Source organism: Chanos chanos, chromosome 11 (assembly GCF_902362185.1).
Source record: "Chanos chanos chromosome 11, fChaCha1.1, whole genome shotgun sequence".
In the NCBI taxonomy this organism is placed as follows: domain Eukaryota; kingdom Metazoa; phylum Chordata; class Actinopteri; order Gonorynchiformes; family Chanidae; genus Chanos; species Chanos chanos.
The window spans coordinates 9666740-9687955 of NC_044505.1; the positions used below are offsets into that span (position 1 = coordinate 9666740).

General features: G+C 42.0%; 1 protein-coding gene across 3 annotated transcripts in view; it reads left to right on the forward strand.

Moving 5' to 3' along the window:
* The window catches only part of galntl6 (polypeptide N-acetylgalactosaminyltransferase like 6), a 139220-nt gene that overhangs the window by 10150 nt on the left and 107854 nt on the right, over positions 1-21216 (forward strand). The window contains exon 2 of one of the 3 annotated variants that reach the window (XM_030788292.1): positions 15115-15117. The exons of the other annotated variants lie outside the window; for them this stretch is intronic. Coding sequence (XP_030644152.1) covers positions 15115-15117 — 3 coding nt within the window. The remainder of the gene's footprint in view (positions 1-15114; positions 15118-21216) is intronic. 3 annotated transcript variants of the gene reach the window in all.

Sequence of the window (21216 nt, forward strand, 5' to 3'; positions counted from 1 at the left end):
CAGTTATTTATGACATCACGTCGCCCCTTGTGCAGCCGCTCCTAATTACGGTTCACCATTAAGATTAATGGAGAGGCCTTGGCCGGATCCGTCTGCCAAGTTTACCTTTGGTTCACACGTCTGATGGATGAGGAACGGGCGCAAAAGTTTTCATAAGATTCCCTACGGTTGCAGAGAAGAAGTTTATTAGATGAGGGACTTGGTGCGGCTTCACTCCGGATCCACGGCACCTTACTCTCAATGATGCCCGAAATTTACAACGAGAGAGAAATGAGCTCTAAAAAAGAGAAGAGGGGGAAAAAAAAAAGAAGAATTAAATCTAACAGATGGCAATTTGTGCTCTGATGCAAGTTTTGTTTTCCCCCTCTTCTTCTCTTTCATTTTGCATCATCTTTCCCTTTCCTCTTTTAGACTACCCCTCTGTCTCTTTCTCTTTTAAATGGCCACTTAGCTTGCCTTTGTTCTTGGGAAGCCTGCTTTCGTTTGCCCTCTCGGGTCATATCTAATGTATGATCATTACCTTTGGGTGAGATTTGAATCACGCTGACCCCAAAGGTCGCCTCTTAAGGAACTTATTGAATCATGAATGACTGAACCGGTCCTGGCCGCACGGTGCCCTGAAAAAAAAAAAGAAAAAAAAGAAAAAAAGAAAATGCCTCATCTATCCATCTTGCAGATACTGTTTTAACACTAATGGTCAAATCTGCGTTTAATTGCCAGAGGAAACTCTTTAATGCTGTCCTACAGTACATTTTTCTACTTCATAATATTACTAGCATAGATATGCGATATTGATTGGACACCAAGGTTATTGCTGTGAGTGCTATATCTTTTTAGAGGAAGTCTTTGATTTTTACCCCCGTTTTTTTTTTTTTTTTTGGATGATTCAGTTTCAGAGCAAAATGAGTGACGGGAAAAGACAACATCGACGTGAGTCTTCTCGATGAGACGTTTACCTGGCTTGACGTTTACCTGGCATCACAGTTTGAACTCATTAGAATACATGAATATTAATTAGAAGCTGAATCAGTAACTATAAAGCCCTGCTAAGCTTCTGAAGCCTATTTGTGTATTCTCACACTGTTTAATAGAGATGGGAAAACCGCAAGACCGAATCCTGTTAGGTTATTTAATTGGAAGGCGCTTTATATGAGGAGCAATGAAATCAATCTTTTCATGCTTGAAAAGATCAGTGGACAAGCATCCTTCTTTAAAAAAACAAAAAACAAAAACAACAACAACAACAAAAAACTATTCATCTAAAAATAGAGGCACTGTTAAAAAAAAAAAAGTTCAGGCTGAACTGACAAATTACTCTTGGCTCATGCATTTAGAATGTTTTTGTGTTTCATATAAATGCTACCAATAATTCATCAGATTTATTCAACCACATGTTAGATTAACTATTGGGACGTTTTTCCGCTAACGCAGGCAGTGACAGCTACACAAGCTAGCCACAGGCCTGTCCTACTTTTTAGAGCACGCTTAAAAAAAAAAAAATGTCCTTAATGGTTTCTGCTTTAATGGTTTATGTGGCTTCACAACATTGCGTCTGAAATAATTTGGGATGTTTTCAACTAAGTAGTGTTAGATCTCGGTTTTATATGACATAACATTCAATTTTTTTTTTCTCCCCCCCCTCCGACTTTGAGGTTTTTTTTTCTAAAATAAACTCACCCTCACCACCCGTCTGTGGTATAAATTATTAATCACAAACTCTTCCTTTTCATGTTTTTTTTTTCTTTTCTTTTTTTCATGAGATCTTCGAATAAAGACAAACGATGACAGCGCTATCATCCCCCAAAGAAAACAAATCTCCATACCTCATCGCTGATGCTTTTCTGTCAAGTGCTCATGGTATTAGCGGGACGTCAACATTAGATTCAATCCACTCTCCGCCGGGCGTGACAGCCAGTTTACCACTGATTTGTTTACACGAGTTATTGTTCTTTGGTTTTTTTGTTTTTGTTTTTGTTTTGTTTTTTTTCCTCGCTTCTGATGTTATTTGTGTTCCTTTCCAAAATTCCCTGGCTTGATCCCTAAGTGACATCAGCACAGACAGGCACCGATTTCTGCCTCTTTTGAGTCTTTCATTCACACGCTCTTGTCATCTTCCTATCCCGCCTCTCATGACAAAAATGACAGATTGGAAAGCTAATGTGAGAGAAAAAAAAAAAACAAGGAATAAGGAGAGAGGGAGGGAGAGAGAGACAGAGAGAAACAAAGTTAGATGAAATGGGAAAGTTTTTGATTGTTTGGAGGCGTTTGGACCCCTGATGGGCCTCACTATGTGCATGCGTGCATGTGTGTGTGTGCGCGCACGCGCGCATGTGTGTGTGTGTGTTGCACTTCACACACTGTTTGCTGCTTTGCTTCATGTTTCAAACAGCAACTTGACACCACATGGAATAACAAGCTCGTAGCTGCATTCTCTAAAGTCAGATTGTTAATGCGAATTACTTTACACTCCCAACATGTCTGATTCCTCTTTTTCAAGTTTCTCATGACCCAAATCCAGCTTTTTTACGCTTGATACCGATCTTACAGACAACAGCATACAGTCTTCTCTTTTTTTTTTTTTTGTCTCGTTCACTGGCAAAGAATTTTTATCGCTTTGAGTCTGGTAGTGTCAAAGTCTGAAAAATCAAAGAGCATAATTAAACTCCGTCATCCAAACAATTGCAGACCCTCGTTTAGACACACAATGAAGCCGAACGTCATCGACGATGACAATGCGCGTTTTTCTTTTCTCTCTTTTAATAAAAAAAAAGCCTCAATTTGCAGCTTCTTTGTCAGCGTAAAGATTCCAATCACCGGCATTCAGAGATGAGATTGGCGCCGGTGTGTTCCCGCGGCGACACGGACCGTCCCGTGTCGTGGGTTTTGATTGACGGCTTCCCGGCCCCGTCGGCTTCAGCCCGGAGCTCTCGGATGCGCGCTGCGTGGCTGACACGAGACAAAAGTATCAAATTGGACTCGGGTGCCAGGCTTTGTCAAATTGCTCAGAGAGTTCATGTTTAATATAGCAACAGTTGGAGCTCTGGTTTAATACCACTCAGGAACTGGAGAGAGGAGACATCTGACTCAGGGCTTGGTTTGGAGTCAGGAGCTGGGGCTGAGGCTGGAGCTGGAGGTAGGCGCCCGGCGTAATTTCGGGCTATATTCCGTTATTTTGTCAAAAGACACCTATTTACCAGAGGTTCAGCGATGCAGAGAGGACCCTTCAACTAATTCCATCTTGTGCATCTGTTATGGGTTTACAAATTACCTTTCTGTTTGCATGTCTGTGCAGCTCTCTCCCTCTCTCTCTTATGGATGAGTATTGCCCCCCCCCACCTTCGGCTACATTAATTTAGACTCGGCTCTAGTGTTTGTCTTCGGGCCCAAGGAATAATTACTGCTCAGTGATGACTTTTTTCATTTTTTTTTTTTTTTCGTCATATCTGCCAGCCGCTGACAACATAATGTACAAGCTCAGAGGGGTTTGCTCAGAGAACCGTCATCACATCCTCTTACCCCTCCCGTAAAACAGCGTGTGCTCTCCAGCTGAGACGTGGGTTTCACAATAAACCAGTACGCTAAGGGGAATAGCGCACAGATCGCTAATAACGCAATATTGTTTGTGACTGAAGTGTAAACTGTGCTAACAACAAACCCAAAACAGAATAAAATATGCATTTCTTCACTATAGACTTGTAATACAGTAACTGTGCTTTGCAAAAGAACACTTCTTTTTTTATGAATTATTATTATTATTTTTTTTTTTATCGTCACTTTTTGTCACAGTGCTTAGTCTTTATGTGTTCCAGTAGAGCAGGGGACAAACTATAAGTAAGTAAAGTGGGGGGGTGGGGGGGGGGGGGGGGGCGGGGGGGAGGTGAGGAGTATAGTCGCCTTTCAAATACAACGTTTCTGAGTCATTAGAGAGCAACCTCATGCTGTTTCCACGAAGCAGACAAAGCGTTAAGTATAGCTCTAACATTCACTTATACATTTTACAGAATAGCGTACACATGGAAAGAAAGTTCTTCCCTATCTGTATTACTCCTAATGAAACCATACATAAAGCTCTCTCTCCCTCTCTCTCGCTCTCTGCTTCAGCGAACGTGCTTAATCAGAGACCAGCGTTAATGCATTCTCCACCTGCTGTCTCTAATACAGGTTTTTTTTTTTTTTCCTGGTTCATTTTATGTTCTAGTGTCATTTGGAAAAAAAAAAAGAAGAGAAAAAAGCGCCCCCCCCCCCCCCCCCCCCCGAGTATCCTTAAAGTGCATGGCCCAGTTTCATTCCTACCCTTCCTTCCATTTCTCAGATGTGTGTTCAGCTGTGTGTTCAGGGGGCTCCCCTGCCCGCTGTCGGTTAGAACCGGTTGTTATTTCTAATGTTTTGAGGCAACGGGAGGTTCCCCTGAGCTCAAACTCATTTACTTTAAAAAATGTATCCTCTAAACAGGGAAGAACTCGAAAGGCAGGCTAAATGAATGGAGTGGGCCTCCCTTACCGGGTCTCTGGCATTTAATCACTGATCAACAGGCTGGAGGAAAAAAAAAAAAAAACCCCAAACAGATCCAGCCAAAGTAAAAGCCCTCTGAATGTATTTGTTTCCCAAACTGGATGAATCTTTAGAGTCTGTTTGTGAAATAACACCCTTTTTTTTTTGTGGCTCCCCGGATATGGGGTTTTGTGACTTCGTTGGATGACTGTCCCCCCCCCCCAAAAAAGCAAATGTGTAATTACTCCTATCCCCAAGTTGTATTGTGAGTGATCATTCAAGAGGAAAAGTTCCAGCAATTGAATGCCCAGATATTGGAGTCCCATCCACCAGCAACAAACAAAATAAGTTTCTACAGGAAGATAATAGTGTGTTGATTTGCCTTTGGCCTCAATCATGAATTCTTGAATCCATAATTGAGATGTTCTGATTTTTATTGTCCAAAATCACTGTTTCAGTCAAAACTGCACTGAATTAAAATCATGCCCATGGGGTGGGGGGCTGGGGGGGGGGGGGGGCAAAGGTATCAAGGTGTGCCCCTTTTAAAAGCCTTACAAAACAGGCCAGTCATAGCCCTATAAAGACATCCACTGTATCTGATCTTACGTACACTATTACTTTTCTTTATCTTTATTCTACATAACATATCTGAAACAAAAATCAGACCAAAGGCAAAGAGAGATGCGGTTATTTTACACCGCCGGCAAAAAAAATTTGGCAATATGTTTTTCCGTATCAGATATCAGAGAAGACCTGGGAGAGACTGAACAGAAGTGCCCTGCGGCCATTTAACCCAGCATCTACGCCCATGTGCTTTGACTCAGAGTTAAACCTGATCTGTAATGCTGGACCTCAACCAGCTTACGTACCTTCCAAATATTCTCTTTATTTATTTAATTATTTGTATTTTCAGCTTTTATGATGCAAGCTATCCAAGTACCTCAACTCAGTATTTATTTGACAAAAAAAAAAAGTTACAAGAAAGATAAAGTTGGAGCTTCTCAATTGTCTTTCTTCCATATCAATTACATTTAAAAAATAGGATCTATTTTGTTTTGCCTATGTTTTTTTTCCTTTTTTTTTTTGTCTCCCAACTGGAGTACTGGTTTGTTTACTCCTGTGGGGGTCGTGGCAGCCCCATTTTCATCTGTCTCAATTATGCCCCTCTCGCCCCCTCAAGCGGATGTAAATCATCTCGCTACTCAGTACCGTCGCCCTTGCCTTGCTTTGGCCATCCAGTTAATGAGAACGTGTTCTGTTCGCGCTCAGTTGAAGGTCCTGAAGGCTTTCCGTGTAATACACAAGATCCACAAAATAAGTTGAAACACCAACATCAACATTGGGTACACTTTTCAGTGAGAACCTTGGTGGCAAACATGTAATATATATACTTTGGTGGCAAACACGTAATATATATATATGTATGTATGTATGTATGTATGTATATGTATGTGTGTGTGTGTGTGTGTGTATATATATATATATATATATATATATATATATATATATATATATGCTAGGCCTGTATCAGAATCTGTTCTGTTGTATCATGTTAAAATATTCAGTCTGTTCAAAGCTGCTTTTCTGCTTTTCTAATACATGCAAACAGAGGCATTCAGGGCCTAATATTGTCATAATTATTATGCTGTTCACAGGTGTTGTGAAGTGGCGTTTAGACATGGCATCGGTTAATAAATAAACAGCGACCGCAACAGGTGACAGAGGTACTCCAATACCCTGCCAAGATTGACTCACTCTCATGTGGTTTGTGCCAGATCTTTGTCGATCCAGTCACGCTGGCGGACCGGTAACGCGCCTCGCGGTTTTCCGTTAGCTGAAGTATCATCCCACGCCTGTTTAGGCCGTGGTAGACAGAACGGTTCATCCGTAATGAGTTGGTCAACATTGCAAATGTAATCTGCTGAAACCAGAGGCGGGATTTGCTGGAGCGTCCTCGCGACTTGCCACATTCCAACATTCCTTCCCGTGCGCATTTCAAACGATCTTTTGTGAAAATCGATACGGTCCGCACGGCGTACATCATAACAAACCATTATCGTATTCTTTCAAGCCCAGTTCCTCGTCTCCACGGCAGAACGACCTATGTCAGGCGTCGTTGTCCGCGACTCCTGGTTTTCACCTTCGTACACGTTCTGAACATGCACTCTCATCCACCTCTCTGCTGGATCCCTGCCAGCTAGTAATTAAGGGCCCTCATTAAAGCCGCGCAGTCCTTTAGCCGCTACCATGAGTGATCGGCCTTACCCTGTGGGTCATTTTTTGCCTCTTTTGCGAGGAATATATTTAGAATTGTGCTGAGTCAAAGCCACCAGGGAGAAGGAAGTGATACCATTACATTAAGGCCAGGAAATGAACTTTCTCACAGCGAGCTGCAAATCGTTTTTTTTTTTTCCTGCTCTCTCTCTCTCTCTCTCTCTCTCTCTCTCTCCCCCTCTTTTTTAACATTGGAAATGATTGGAGTTGGGTCAAGTAACTCTCAAGACAAATGGTAATGAACCGGCGTCTATGAAAGGGCTTCATCAGAATAAGCCATCACACAATAAACACTTCATAAATAGTATTCAAATGCCATTCAAATCATAAGTGCAGTGGCACCCAGAAAAGAGAGTATTCATGAACAGCCTACTAAAAAAAAAAAAAAAAACAAGATTAGAGATGCCCGCCTGGTAATCCAGACTCTTAAGGATTTACGGAACATTCTAGACCATACAGAAAGTTTAATGGAAGCCATTTTCAGTTGAACTTCACAAGTAACATTAGTTTAATTCTAGCTGTAGGAACACTTTGGCCTATTTTTGTACAGTTTTCATATATTTTACTGCATTCAACTTGCATTGTGGGGCTCAGGTGGATTCTGGCCCAATTTAATGACTGACTTCAGTACAAGACGCTGATGTCAATAGAGCACATGATGGTATGTATGAGATCCTGTAGATGACCTTGAATTTGACCTTGAAAATTTGCTGCTGCACCCTGTAGATTCTGGTAGGTAGAATCTGATGGTTTCATACGGAACTGTCCCCCTCCAAATTCATTGTCAAATTTTTCAATTCCCCACCACCACAGGACTTCTAGCCAGCTGCCATCTCAGTCACACATAAGGTTAATTTTAGAAAAAAAAAAAAACAACAACAAAAAAAACAATGTAGGCTAGAAGCTTCTGAAACTAGCTATGTAGAAAAGTGAGCAGTACTTTTGTCAAATTCACTAAGCTCAGTCATTATTCCATTGCATTTTTTTGGTCTTTTATTTCCCTGCGTTTTGACCTTGGCACATATTCAACTGTGATTGGATCAGCCAAGTAATTCACATGATATCCGTACATTTCAAACCTTGAGCAATGCTTTGATATTAGTAAGAAATCGGAGCAGCTGATACCCAAAAATACGCATCAGTAAAAAATAGAACAATAAATCATATCGCTGTTCTTCTCCTGCGTTATCCAGTAACTGCTGTGTATGGCTGTTGATGAAGATGCGAGTATACACAAAACGTCTGGAACATTAAGAGGAACATGGGGTTTTGTCTCTGTATAACCCCAACTACGCCAGTCAGTCAAAGAAACGTAGATGTGAGGAGATATTGGGAAAATCTGGTTTCCTGGGCCGCCCATTAGTGCGCCTTCATTGGAATGCACTGCTGCTGTGTCTCAGAACATAACGGCACAACCAACAATTTCACGAATCATAATTGGTATGTACACTGATAACAATACACATATAATCACGTAGACCAGTGTTTATGATTCAAGCCGCCTGAAGTGCGTGAGGCAAATATTTAATATCAGCGTGTGTGGGTGGCCCCACACACGCTTAAAATTCTGGAAGCGAAAAGCAGCTGTCGTGTATTTAGTAGTTACGCTACCGCAAAAGGAGTTTGGGGCCATTTGTCACTGCTTCTTTGGTTTAGAAGCCTTGAAGTAAAACAAGACCAACTAATTTAGGATGAGCGTTGTAAACTTTTCTCTCTCTCTCTCTCTCTCTCGCTCTCTCTCCAGTTTGGCAGCGTTTCGAGTTCTATTAAAGCCCATTCAGTTTCGCTCGCCAGCCTCAAGACGTCACAAAGACATTAAAATGATGATTATAATAAAAATAATTACAGCGAGTCTGAACAAGCAGCTAGAGGGAACCTTCCGGACAGGGAGAACAAAGAGCGCTGACAGTCTTACGCCGTCATTTTCCTCCATAATAAGTTTCAACTAAGAGAAGATGCCTCACATGTTTAAATTACGTTTCACCGCTTCGGGGGAAGAACATTAAAGAACGTGTCTGCGGATAACAAATGCAGACAATATATGGTATGTCGTTCATTTAACCGTTAATTCTTTCTCCAATGCGAGCACCCAAAGCAAGCTTGTGCTCTAGGCAGTAATCTCTCCCTCACTTTAACTTAGATGCAGAACCACACTCTACGAAAAAAAAAAAAAAAAGTCGACCCAAAGTCGTTGAGAAATCCTGAAGTATTATCTCAGTTGAAAATAGACTGAACTTGAGTAGACTTTGTACCACCAAAACGTGGAACGGTTTGAAAAATCAGGGCGTAAAAAAGATCCTGGTTTTTTAAAATGAGATTTTTTTTTTCCCGTTTGCATAGATAAAAGGGCAGTGTTTAGTGACACACTTATTTGGAATAGAATCACCTTGGAAATGACTTCTAAGGCTTGCAAAGGATGCCCAGTTAGACAAAGGCCAAGCACGGTATCATTAATCAAAACAGATGGAGGCCTGAGAGCATTGTTAGCTTTAGCTTTCTTTGTTTTTTGTTTTTTTTCCCTCTCTTTTCTTCTCCTGGCTGAAGTTACTGAAGGAGAGAAAGGCTCATGGACCTCGGGCTCTTTAACTGGACAAAGAATTTAAATACACCCATTTTTTTTACATGTCCGTAATACCCATTTTAGATAAAGGTTCAGTAAATATATCGGCTAATGCTTTAGCTTTCATATTATCAAACGCCAGGATTTCAGGTCGAGCAGTCAAATATATATGTCTTTAAATCACTGTGCTGCAGAATCATATATGTGCATTACTGAAGGTGATATTGATGAGTATTCACTATTTGACACACTGTCTTTTATAGTCACATGAATAGCAGATGAAAAGCAAAGCAAGCTGAAGTGTCTTTACGTAACCAAACACAAAATATTTCCTAATCCAGAAACTCGGAAGGTACAGGGACTGGTTTGTTTGTATACTGGCTGAACTGCTTTAAGTTTTTTTGTAGGAGGTGTTACATTTAACATGAGAGGATTTTGGAAAGATTTTGAAAGCCATGATAAATAGGTGTCTTTTATATCAATAGGCCACATTTTTGTCTGAAAAGGACCAACAACAACAACAACAAAAAGTCTTGTCAAACCAAAGTATCCACCTTGCCTTTGGTTTTTGTCACCGCGGACTGTATTAGCGACTGCGCGCTCGCCGGGGGTATTCATTAAAGGAGGAATACAGTAAACATTTTTTATTTCAGAGAGAGCCGAGTTTGCGACCTAGCCGAACAATAAGCATGTCACGTTGATAAATTGTCTGCATTTCCATTTGGCCTTTTCCAGCCCACCCTCAGCAAAATGGAGGAAATATTGAGTAAACAATTACCATGGCCATCATGGAATGAAATCGGTAAATTTTGAGGTGGACCATTTTTCTGAGTTATAAATAAATAAGTAAAGAAATAAAGAAATGAAGGCTAGATGGAACTGTAGGAGACCTTGTTGATTTATGGAAGGGTGGTGGGTTTTGAGAAATGAGCGAGATGAAAGATTTTGAGCGGAATCAAATATTTGACTTGTCAAGCTGAACCCCCCGCCCGCTCTTCGCCGGCGTTTTTGTCGCCCTTTGCCTTGCGTTACGGGGAGCGAGAACATCACGCCGGTGAAAGTGCATGTGAACTGTTGTTTACCTTGAGGAAATAATAATCTGGAATTTGGTGTTTAGAAAATAATCTGCCCCCCAAACGTCCTCGCACTCAGGCCATTAATGACCGTAAATAACTACACGTTCTTCTGACACTTTTCTCCTCAAGATCTTACATTTTGTGTGTGTGTGTGTGTGTGTGTGTGTGTGTGTTTGTGTGTTGACCTCTGAGAGAGAGAGAGAGAGAGAGAGAGAGAGAGCTTGTTGCTTCCATATGTCTGTGTCTCTGATTTTCTCAGCTTGTCATGACTTCCTGGGCAGAGGCTAGCATCAGATTAGTCAGGGATCAAAGCCCCTTTGACAAATCTCATTTTTTTTGGCGGAGGCATGGCTGGTTGCCTCTTGCACCTCAGTGTTTGGGGCGCTCTGTCTTTTAAGTGCTTGTGGCAAACTGAGACTGCAGGTCATGGGGCACAGAGTCTGCTTGATGGGTGACCAGTGGCTATCATCTGATGCACAAATGTGTCAAATGGGTATGTAAATTGTCATTTAGTCTTTGCAGGGGTTTGTGGACAGACTTGAACTAGCCTCATGCTGAAGCAGCGTGTGTTTGTGTGAGTCCTACTCTATTTGTACTACACTGGACTCACTCACTTGCCTGCTGATGTGTAAGGTAAAAGAACTTGGGCAATTTATTCTTTTCTTTCTTTCTTTCTTTCTTTCTTTCTTTCTTTTTGTTCAAGTCATTTTCGATCTCAGTCTCACACATACCACTTAAGTAATTACTAGGTTATGAAAAATTTCCATTCTTTTCTTTTGTGCTCTAGTCCTGATTTAATAAAAGGAAAAAAAAAAAGTCAGGATACAGTATAATGAGTGTGTTGGCTTGCGTTGTTGCTGTTTATTTTTTTTTTTTTTCCCCCATCATTTTACACACATGAATACATTTAATTGTTCTCATTTTAGCTGTGCAAATTCCAAAACTCAAATTAATGTTTGTACATTGTATGAAAATGATTTTGTCGTGCTACATTAGCCACGTTTCACTCTTTAGTCATTTTATTCCCTCAGGAATGGATTTTTCCGGAAAAAAAGCCACACATTTAAAAGCCGCCCAAAAAAAAAGGAATTTTTAAAAATATTTTTTCCTTTTTTTTTCTTTCGCAATTTATTAGATTTACTGTATGATGAAATACTTAAATGGCCAAGATACCATGGCAACACCAACATCAAAACAAATCTTGGCAGTTCATTTTCGGAGGAGCCATGTGTCCGTTCCTATAAGTCAAAGCGGAATTATACTCTATGTACAGATTCACTTTAATCGCACTGGACATCAGAGCAGCAACCTTGCCCAGAGCAAAGGGAAATCCAGGAGTCTACAGTCAAACAGCATGTCAAAGCAAACTGCCTCACGGTTAAATACGGCATGAGAAATGGACAGTGTAGATACATACCTAAAGCCAGGCTCATGTCTTAAGCGGATCTAGAAAGTTCTTGTGTGCCAGATGATATCATCATAAGGTGCATTCTGAAACATACTCTGTCAGCAGTAGCATCTGTTGACTCGTGTTAGATGCGTGATTTTGTGCAACAAGCTCGTATTTAAACTGCATATTGTCTCTAAATCGATGAGGGACATTCAAAGAGCCTTTATGTTGAATTAAAGGTTTAAAAAAACGAAAAACTGTTTTGATTCAGTAAGGCGTCATTTCATTCTGATGTGATTTCGGTTTCCTTCACCGAAGAGAACCGTACGGGGGGGGGGGGGGGGTGGTGGTGGTTGCAGTCGTCGTGTGAAAACCGATAAACAAATGCTAGATACGCTGAGACTTTTCACTGTCAGGTTCCCTCACATCCGGCGCTTTGAAGCATCAGAAGGTGCCGACGCCTCTCTGCATTTCGCGTGGCTCATCTGTCAGTCTTAAGGACGCGCTGCGTCAGGTGGGAGGGGTTGAGCCGAGGAAAAGGGGGAGGGGGGGGGGGGGGGGTGAGAGGGAGGGGCAGCTTTAGCACTTTTTTTTTTTTCTTTTATTCAAAACAAAGTCTCATGAAACGACGCTTTGATCTGGATTTAATAACCTTCCCATGTCCTCCCCTTTCTGTCACTGTGCTGGAACAAAGGGATCGGGGTGCTACAGATTTGACTTTTTATGCCCCCACCCCTCCCCCTCTGTCCCATCCCACCCCACCCTCATCCTCCAGAGGTTAAGTTTAAATTAAGTTTACAGGAACATAAAGAGAGACACTTAACACCAAAGCCTCACTCCATGAATATGCACAAGAGACCCAGCAATATAGCTAACTGTATTTTTCATCCGGTGCGGTTTCCGGAAAGGTTAAAAGTTGAATCAAAAACTGTTGACAACCCCCCCCCCCCCCCCCCCCCCAAAAAAAACTTCTTCAAAAGGACTGTGACAGAATAATGTTAGAGAGAGAGAGAGAGAGAGAGAGTGAGAGTGAGTGTTATGCATACTCAAAATCTGTATATCACCTGTACCTGAGTTGCCTTAGGCCGCATGCTTCGGTTTCGATGAGACGCTTTAGAATTCGCGACGATGTTTTCTCCGTGCGACCGCATCGTGCTCTCTGACTGTACACACAGGATTTCCACGTTTTCAGCACTTCTGCTCTCTAAGTTTGGTTTCAAGGTGAGAGTTTACCATCTCAGAATTTGGCTTTGTCACCTTTTTTTTTTCAAAGCGATTTTCTTCTTCGCATGTACTGCCTCTCAGTCGTCAATCTCAACCGCCTCCTCGTTAATAATTTTGTTTTTCAGTGGATTTCTTTCTAAATCTCAGTTTTGTTTTCAGCATTATGATATGACTGACATCGTAGTAGTGAATCTGTGAAATGTCATGAGCAGTAGTTTTTCCTGTATAGAAAACCGCCTGTGCTTTGTATGTAGTCTCACTGAGTTCTGGTATAAATGACAAAGGGTGGTATTAAAGAGTGGTCTGAAGAATTATGGGAGGATGAAAGTGTGGCCTGATAACAACACTGCACTGTCTCTCTCTCTCTCCTCTCTGACTGATTGCACTGACTGGGAACTGAGAATCTCTCATAATGGGCAGAACCACTACTCCACTGTTCTGTTCTGTGCTAAGCTCCTCTCCTCTCCTCTCCTGCCATGATACCCGCTTAGGGCAAGACCAGAGATGGGTCTCTTAGTGATCTCTCTCTCTCTCTCTCTCTCTCTCTCTCTCACACACACACACACACACATACACGCACAGAGCTAAAGAAGGTCCCACAACTGACTGAGAACTTTCCTTTTTTGTGCAGTGGTGTTTATTTTCCCCTTAACTTAATGAGAAGATTAAACCGTTTAATAAACTAAAGGGCTTTTCATTTTAATTGCTTTTTCATTTTCATTTTCATACCGCGTTAGATGCGGCTGTTTTACTAGTATGTGTGTTTCTGTGTTTGGAAAAAAACCCCCAAAACAATAAAAATGATGCAGTTCAGAAGAAAGAGTACGTATAGCAATTTCATCTTGCAATAAAACGTCAAATGAAGATATAAGACGCAATAAACACGTTTTATTTGCAATGTAGCCAAGGTTGCTCCATGCAAAGCTGCTTTATTTGCTGTTGGGCTGAAGGGGAGGGGAGGTGTTTGGGGTGCTTTCAAAAAATAAAAGAGTCAAAAAGCGAAGAGCAGAAAGCAATAAAGGGAACTTGTCACGACAAGAAAGCGGGAACATTAGGTCCCATCGCTCGTTTGAATCCCAGATGCTTTTGTTTTTTTTTTTTTGTTTTTTTGCTCGAAGCCAAACGAGTTGGAACAACGAGGCGTCATCTGCAACACAAAATAAATAAATAAATAAATAAATAAAAAAGAAAAAAAAAAAAAAAGAGGAGGGACGGCCTAACGAGGAGAAACTGGAAACGGCGTTTGTTCAGGAGGCCGCTCTCCCTCCTCCTCCCCACGTTCCGCGTGAGCTTTTTCGCTAATCGCCGGGGTGCGTGCCGCCGCGTGTTTGCCTCCGATCAAAATCGACGAGCTTGTAAAATCCCACGTTTACGCGTATCGCTGATTAAGGTGAGAGGTAATGGCGTGAAAGAAATGAACACCATATGTTATGTAGAATTCATACGTCAGGTCCACCTGCGCGCTCGGGCACGTTTGGCAACAAGCCTTCTCCAGTGGTTCCTATGTCTCACACACACACGCACGCGCACACACACACACGCACACACACCCCACACACACATACACTCACTCTCAGTCCCTGTCTAACAGCACTGAAGCTGTCCCAATACCGCCCCCCCCCCCCCCCGAAACACACACACACGCACACACACACACAATGTCGGCATAATTTGCCGAGAAACACTGAGTAAGACAGCCTACATTTTCTATTCCAATACTTACTCTTTTGTAGCTAGATCAAGAACTTGATTTGGTCTGGAAATGAGGTTCTGGTCTGTGTGATATCTGTGTAGAACACAGTGATAGATGTTTAAAACTAATGTGGAAGCTCTTCAAAGGGCTTTGATCAGAGAACGAGCCAACAGTAGAGCGGATCAGGTTTTAAGTCACGAGAATGATGCTCGCTGTGCTAGGGCCCCCCACTGAAATGAATAGAGTCACAGGGAGAAATTGAGTTTAAAAGCCCTAAAATTAATCAAGCTACAAACACACTGTGACTATCTAGAAGTATTAAGGAAATTGAAATAATCGGGGCTTTGGATGAGTGTGTATGTTTCAATACTCCGTGTGTGTGTTTGTGTGGGCACGTATGCATGAGCAAGTGCATTTGTGTGTGTGTGTGTGTGTGTGTGTGTGATCACTCTGTGTTTGTGCTCCACTGTAATTCGTCCAAATTTAGTCTCTCCCGAGGAGGTGGATCTTGTTGGTGTTGAACGCAAGCAAGCCAGTGAAGCCTCTGCCCATGTGGGCTATTGAAGGTTAATGTACAAATCAAACTCAGCAGCAGGTTACATATGGAGACAGGGAAAACTGAGAGTAACTCACAGCAGCCCTGCAACCCCTCCACAAGCTCCCCAAGCACTCACACACATACACACACATACACACACGTACACACACGTACACACACGCACACACGCACGCACACACGCACGCACGCACGCTCATATGCAGCTTACAAGCTATATTACTACATCATATCAACCACAAGTCATTTCTCTCTCTCTCTCTCTGCTTTACTGTTCTCTGTAAGAATCACCTCGCTCTGTTTTGTTGATGTAACACTTGCCTTTTAAGGTCCTTTGATTACCTCTCTCTCTCTCTCTCTCTCTCTTTCATCCCCTTCTCCTTTCATGCATTTTTTTCCACTTCAGGATGTTTTCACAGCAGAGTGAAAACATTCAAAACGCTCCAGCTGCCGTGATCGCTTTGTGACCCCTGAATGCTACGCAGGGCCAGCGGAGAGAACAGGCAGGAGAAAAAAAAACCACGGAGACACTGATGATTCCAACTCTCCCGTCATTAGCGTCATAACCATAACCATAATCATCATCTCTATTGTAGCCGAGTGCATTTCCTCCTCCTTTTTTCCGCTCCTCACAGAGACATGCAATAAAGGAGGGTGATGGCTAGGTCAGACTAGCTGTGCGAGTCTCTGTCTGAATCTCATTTTTCGTTGCTGTTGTTGTTGTTGTTTTGGTTGTTGTTGCATTTGGTCATGACATTAGTACACGCCTCCGTGCGCAGGTGGGGAGTTCATACGTGGAGTGAAAACAATTGTTCACGCAAGGAGAATCGAGAAGACGCGGTTTTCAGTACAGACGCTCACCTCCGTGGTTCGCAACGGCCGAGCGGAACGCTCTCTCTGTCGGTTTACTGACTTTTGGAAAGCGCCATATTCGGCCTGTCTGCCTGTACTCATGACCTCTAGTTCAGCGGTGTTTTTTGCGCCCTCAAGGGTACCTGGCTAAGCCTCTTTTCTGTCTCCGTTGCCCTAATTGTGTTCGCTAACCGTGAGGAAGCCCGTGGGACAAGATATCGTCGTCTATCGAAACGCGTATTGACGTTGTGATGAGCACTGACTGCGTGACCGCATGTTTCCTGACAGCTGCACAAAGAACTGATTTAAAAACGCCTCTGTCCTCAATGCAGGGGCTGTTTGTGATGCTCTCAACAGCTTAAACCAAGGCTCTGCCAACACGTACCGTCGACCATTCAGGAGGGATTCTATTTACTAAACAAAGACAGGCCGGTTCTAGAAATCACAATGCAGAGAAGACCATGACGGACAGAACTCCTTTGAAAACGAGACGAGGAGAAAAAAAAAAAAAAACGGAGCGAAATGGCGACGATTGATATTTTGGACAGAGCTACCGAACCACATAATTAGATAGCGGTGTTGGCAGAGCATAAAACATCTGCTTGCTTGCTTATACGTGCAAATAGAAGAAGAGAGAGATAAAAAAAAAAAAAAACGAAAAAGAAGAGGAACGAATGAGAAGGTTTCTGTGGAATGAACAGAGACAGAAATGTGCAAATCAGTGATTATGTGCAAACATGTGCCTTTTGCGATCCGGGCGTTGGACCGTATAAAGAATTCCGAGACAGAAATCTTTTAATCCAAAAACATGGGCCTACATCGTGGAAATGTACTTTGAGTGGAAGTAAAAGGGCTGGACAGAAACTCAGTTCTAAGGACATAGTTAGGCGGAACAGTGTGACTGAATCAAAATCTCATTTAAAGCTAGCACAACCCAAAAAGAAAACCCCAACCAACCAAACAAACAAAAAAAAAAAAACCCCAAGAAGTCTCTTAGGCGTGCAAGGGGATATCAGGAGGACTCATTAATTTTAAATGATTTAAAAAAAAAAAAAAACAGCCGTACCAATGGTGTTTGTTTTGGGAATGTAGCTTTGCATTCGCTCGATATTTAGATACCGTGTTTGTCCTTACGGTAGCATTCATCTTGTTTTCTCTCATAGCACCGTTGTCATTGGGGCCTCTGAGGAAGCTGTGTTCATTATAGTTTTCATCTTCGTAGAATATAGTCTTCATCACCTGTCCTGATGGCTCTGTCTCTGGAAATGAACATCTTATCCCTTCATTCTTCATTTTTCTACCTAAGCGACGGCTCGGGACTGTCAGCCGCTACCCACAGCCCATGGCTTTCCACACTTCCATAAACAATCGCCGGCAGCTTTAAGTCCTTTGTTTGTTTTGAGTTTTGTTCCCATGGCAGAGTGGGCAGCTGGCATGAGATCAGTTTGACTGAACATGTAAAACCTAAAAAGAGACAGAAAGAGAGAGAGAGAGGGAGAGAGAGAGAGCACCAAAGCCTGCATGGTTGCCAGGCCTGTCTTGCTGTCTACCGTAACAACATACAGGTACATACGCAGATAAACAAAGACAGACTGTACCTGTCGTTCATCTGCATGAGTAGACACAGCTTGCTGCAGGACTTGAACAATAAGTTACTCCATATCAGTTTATGACAGGGTTTCAGCTCCAATGTAAAAACTGACAAAACACACTATATTCATATGGACACACACACTGTACTATACCAAATATGACATCACACGTCAGGCGCATTTGTGTCAGACGATATGTGTGAATTTTGCGCAGTCAATTACAGTTAACACTTAAATTCTTAGGGCTCTATCTTACACCAATGTGGTGCTAACTGAAATGCAAGTGCCTTTGCTAGTTTCAGACCAACGCGGTTGTCGTTTTCCAGTCCAACGCCCACTTTGTTTAAATAGCAAATGAACTTGCGTCCATCTTAAAATGAGGCGTGGTCTTAAAATGAGGCGTGGTCAGGAGCATTGCTGGCTTGTTGCTATTTTGAATGCAGCTGAAACCCTCTGCGCTTAGACCAACACAAACCTGGGCGAAAGTAATGTCGCAGTTGTTTCATTGAAAAAAACGGAATACCTGATTGGACAGAGGGTTGGGAGACAGCAGAGGCGGCAAATTGCTCTTTTCGTCCCGGCGCTAAGTCCACCGTTGTAATAGCAATCCATCAAGGTGCCAGCGCAAGTGGCTTTTAAAGGTGAATGGGAGCTGACACTCTGATTGGTTTATTGCATGTTACGCCCAAAACACACCTACGATTAATTAAGAGACTGAACACAACCCCTCTGTGCCTCGCGCCTTGCTTTGCGCTCAAATTATCCGCCGTCAAACTAGCAACGGTGGAATTGGACACGCCCTCAATGCACTTCCGCCATGCACTTCAGACCCCGTAGTTAGATCATTAAAATAGCGCGCTGAGTATTGTAATATTGTAACCTTTAACAACTTAATGTCTAGTCTACAGAGGTAGACTTCACTGAACCAAACAACTGTCTCATTTCCAGATTCAGTTTTGCCTTTTTAGAGATTGATCGTTTTATGTCATCTGATTACATTTGTTACGTATCTGTTGCATAATAATACAACAGAATACCCCTCATAATCTCAGGCCGCATACTGTTTTAGTCAGAGGTATAGTGAAACATTTTTATTCAGGAACTAAGAGTTTCTTTCCGCAAATACAGAGCAGTGTCTCCTGATAGCATGGTGAAGCAATGCTATCAGCTTTATATTTCCATTAAATGTCTATCAGAGTAGGCAAAAAAAAAGAACGAAAGAAAGAACGAAAGAAAGAAAGAAACCCCCTCTTTGATGTTCTTTATCTCTCTTATTTATTTATTTATTTGTTTATTTATGGTCTCTATCCTTGCTGCAGTATTTGTTGTTACTGAAGCTTTTTTTTACTGAGTGAATGCAGACGCCCTGGAATACAGCCCTATTTCTGTACAGGATGTGAGACAGAACGCTGTGAAGCCATCATCTTCACAAAACAAACACAGGGTGACTGTAATTAAGCAGCACATTGTACAGTCAGCCGCCCTGCTGCCGTCTAGATGGAGCTGGTAATTGCTAAATTTACTGGAATCAATATGAGGAAAGCAGGGGTGGACTATTTGCTGGTTTGAGTTTGCAAAGAAACAAAACTAGACAAAGATGTGAGAGGGGAGGAGAGGAGAAGAGGAGAGAGGAGAAGAGAGGAGAAAGACCTTGATGGAGTCCACAAAATAAAAGATATGAGGAGAGAGGAGAGGACAAACTCACAAATGCTAATGGCATCTGTTTCTATTGTTACGATCTTCTCCTTGAGATGAGGACACTTTGTCCCACAAGTGGAAAAAAAAGTCTAAAAAAAACCCCCAAAACAACAGTGGACACATCTGTAGACCCACCAGCAAGGTCAAAACAAAACAAAACAAAACAAAACAAATCAAAAGGCTATGCCAAATTCTTCTGTGTACTTAGTTAAAGGCCGGTTACATAGATTTCACACTGTTTTGAATAGTGTTTTCGTTTTGTTTTGAATCCACTCGAGGAACGCTCTAATTAGCATACAGCCCACAGTGACAAACTAAATGACGACAGATGCAACTCTAACTGTGAATTTCACAATTTGTTTTGTTTGTGTGCATGTGTAAGCGTAGGGGTGTGTGTGTGCGCGCGTGCGCGCGCGCGTGTGTATGTGTGTGCATGTGCGTGAGCAAGTCTGGCAGTCTGGGTGTGTGGGCAGAGAGAGAGAGGGGGAGAGAGAGGGCTTGAAGTTTATGCTTCATTAAGCATTTGACTTGGATTACTCATTGCCTTCTCATAGCCCGACCATATGAACGCTGGATGTAACAATTCACAGTTAAACTGATAGGTTCTTTTTTTTTTTTTTTTTCCCCTCAGCGCCGGCCGAATCGTCCAGCGTTTCCCTTTTTTTTTCTTTTTTCTGAAAAGACCAACAGAACAGAAAGTCTTCTGATGAAAAAAAAAAAACCCCTATAAACGAGCCTACGGAAACTGTTGGACACCCGCTTCCGCATCGAAATTTATTCGCAGAACAGAATAAGTGGTACTGTCTCTCTACAAAGACTTTCGCTACACTCAGCTGCTCAGTGCTTGAACATTTTGAGAACATTTTAATCTCTGGGGAAGAGGTATAAAAAGAAAATCTGTAGCTCTGCTCCCAGTATTAAAATCAACAAGCGCAAAACTTCAGCTTAACTTTTACAAAGTCACATTAGAGTCGCGAGCTATATAAGAACTGAATATTAGCACTGCTTCAGGGGGTGAATATTCTAGAAAGTTAAATGGTTCTTGTGTTTTATCATCACTTTATGTTGGTAGATAAAACTTAGAAAATATGTCTTTGTTGGAACAGAACATTATCTTAAGAGTGTCAGCTGAACTTCTCGTTCCGTTAACTTAGAGAAAATTCTGTTTTCTCTGAATTGTAAAATGGGTCGTGTTATAGCACCAGCGTTTTACTCCGTCACGTGACCCTTGGAGTGCTTTGTTGGTAAATCTCGGTCCTACCTCACTTAGAAGTGTTCGTAATCTGTGTTACAACTCAAGTCCTGAGGTACTTGTAGAAAAATGCTGCTATTTGGTTTTTTGAGTCTTTTTTGACCTCCTTTCTTTGGTTCGGGGGTAATTTTTGTTTATTATCGCATGTGTGCATGTGTCTGTGTGTGTGTGTGTGTGTTTCTCCGTCATCCTTTTTTTCCCTAGCAATAGAAATGAGACGGATTAATAAATAAATAAATGAATGAATGAAAATTGCACTCCGAAAGAATGAAATTACCTCTCGGTCGAGGCAATTACGTTGCACCGCGTCCCGCGTCAGCTCCAGAGCCGCGTAAATGAGTCAAAGCGGCAGTCTCTCACAGAACATAGGCTCTGACTGTAACAGTCTTAGTCACGTCCACCTTTGACACGGAGGTTAGCCTCTCTGTCACTGTTTAGGCACTGATGAAGGTAAATAGAGCTTCGCGTGGTCACAGGCCCTTTTCTTGGTACGCTTGCAAAATGACCCAAATCTGTTTTTTTTTTTTTTTTTTTTTTATTTTTGTAGCTTTTTCATGG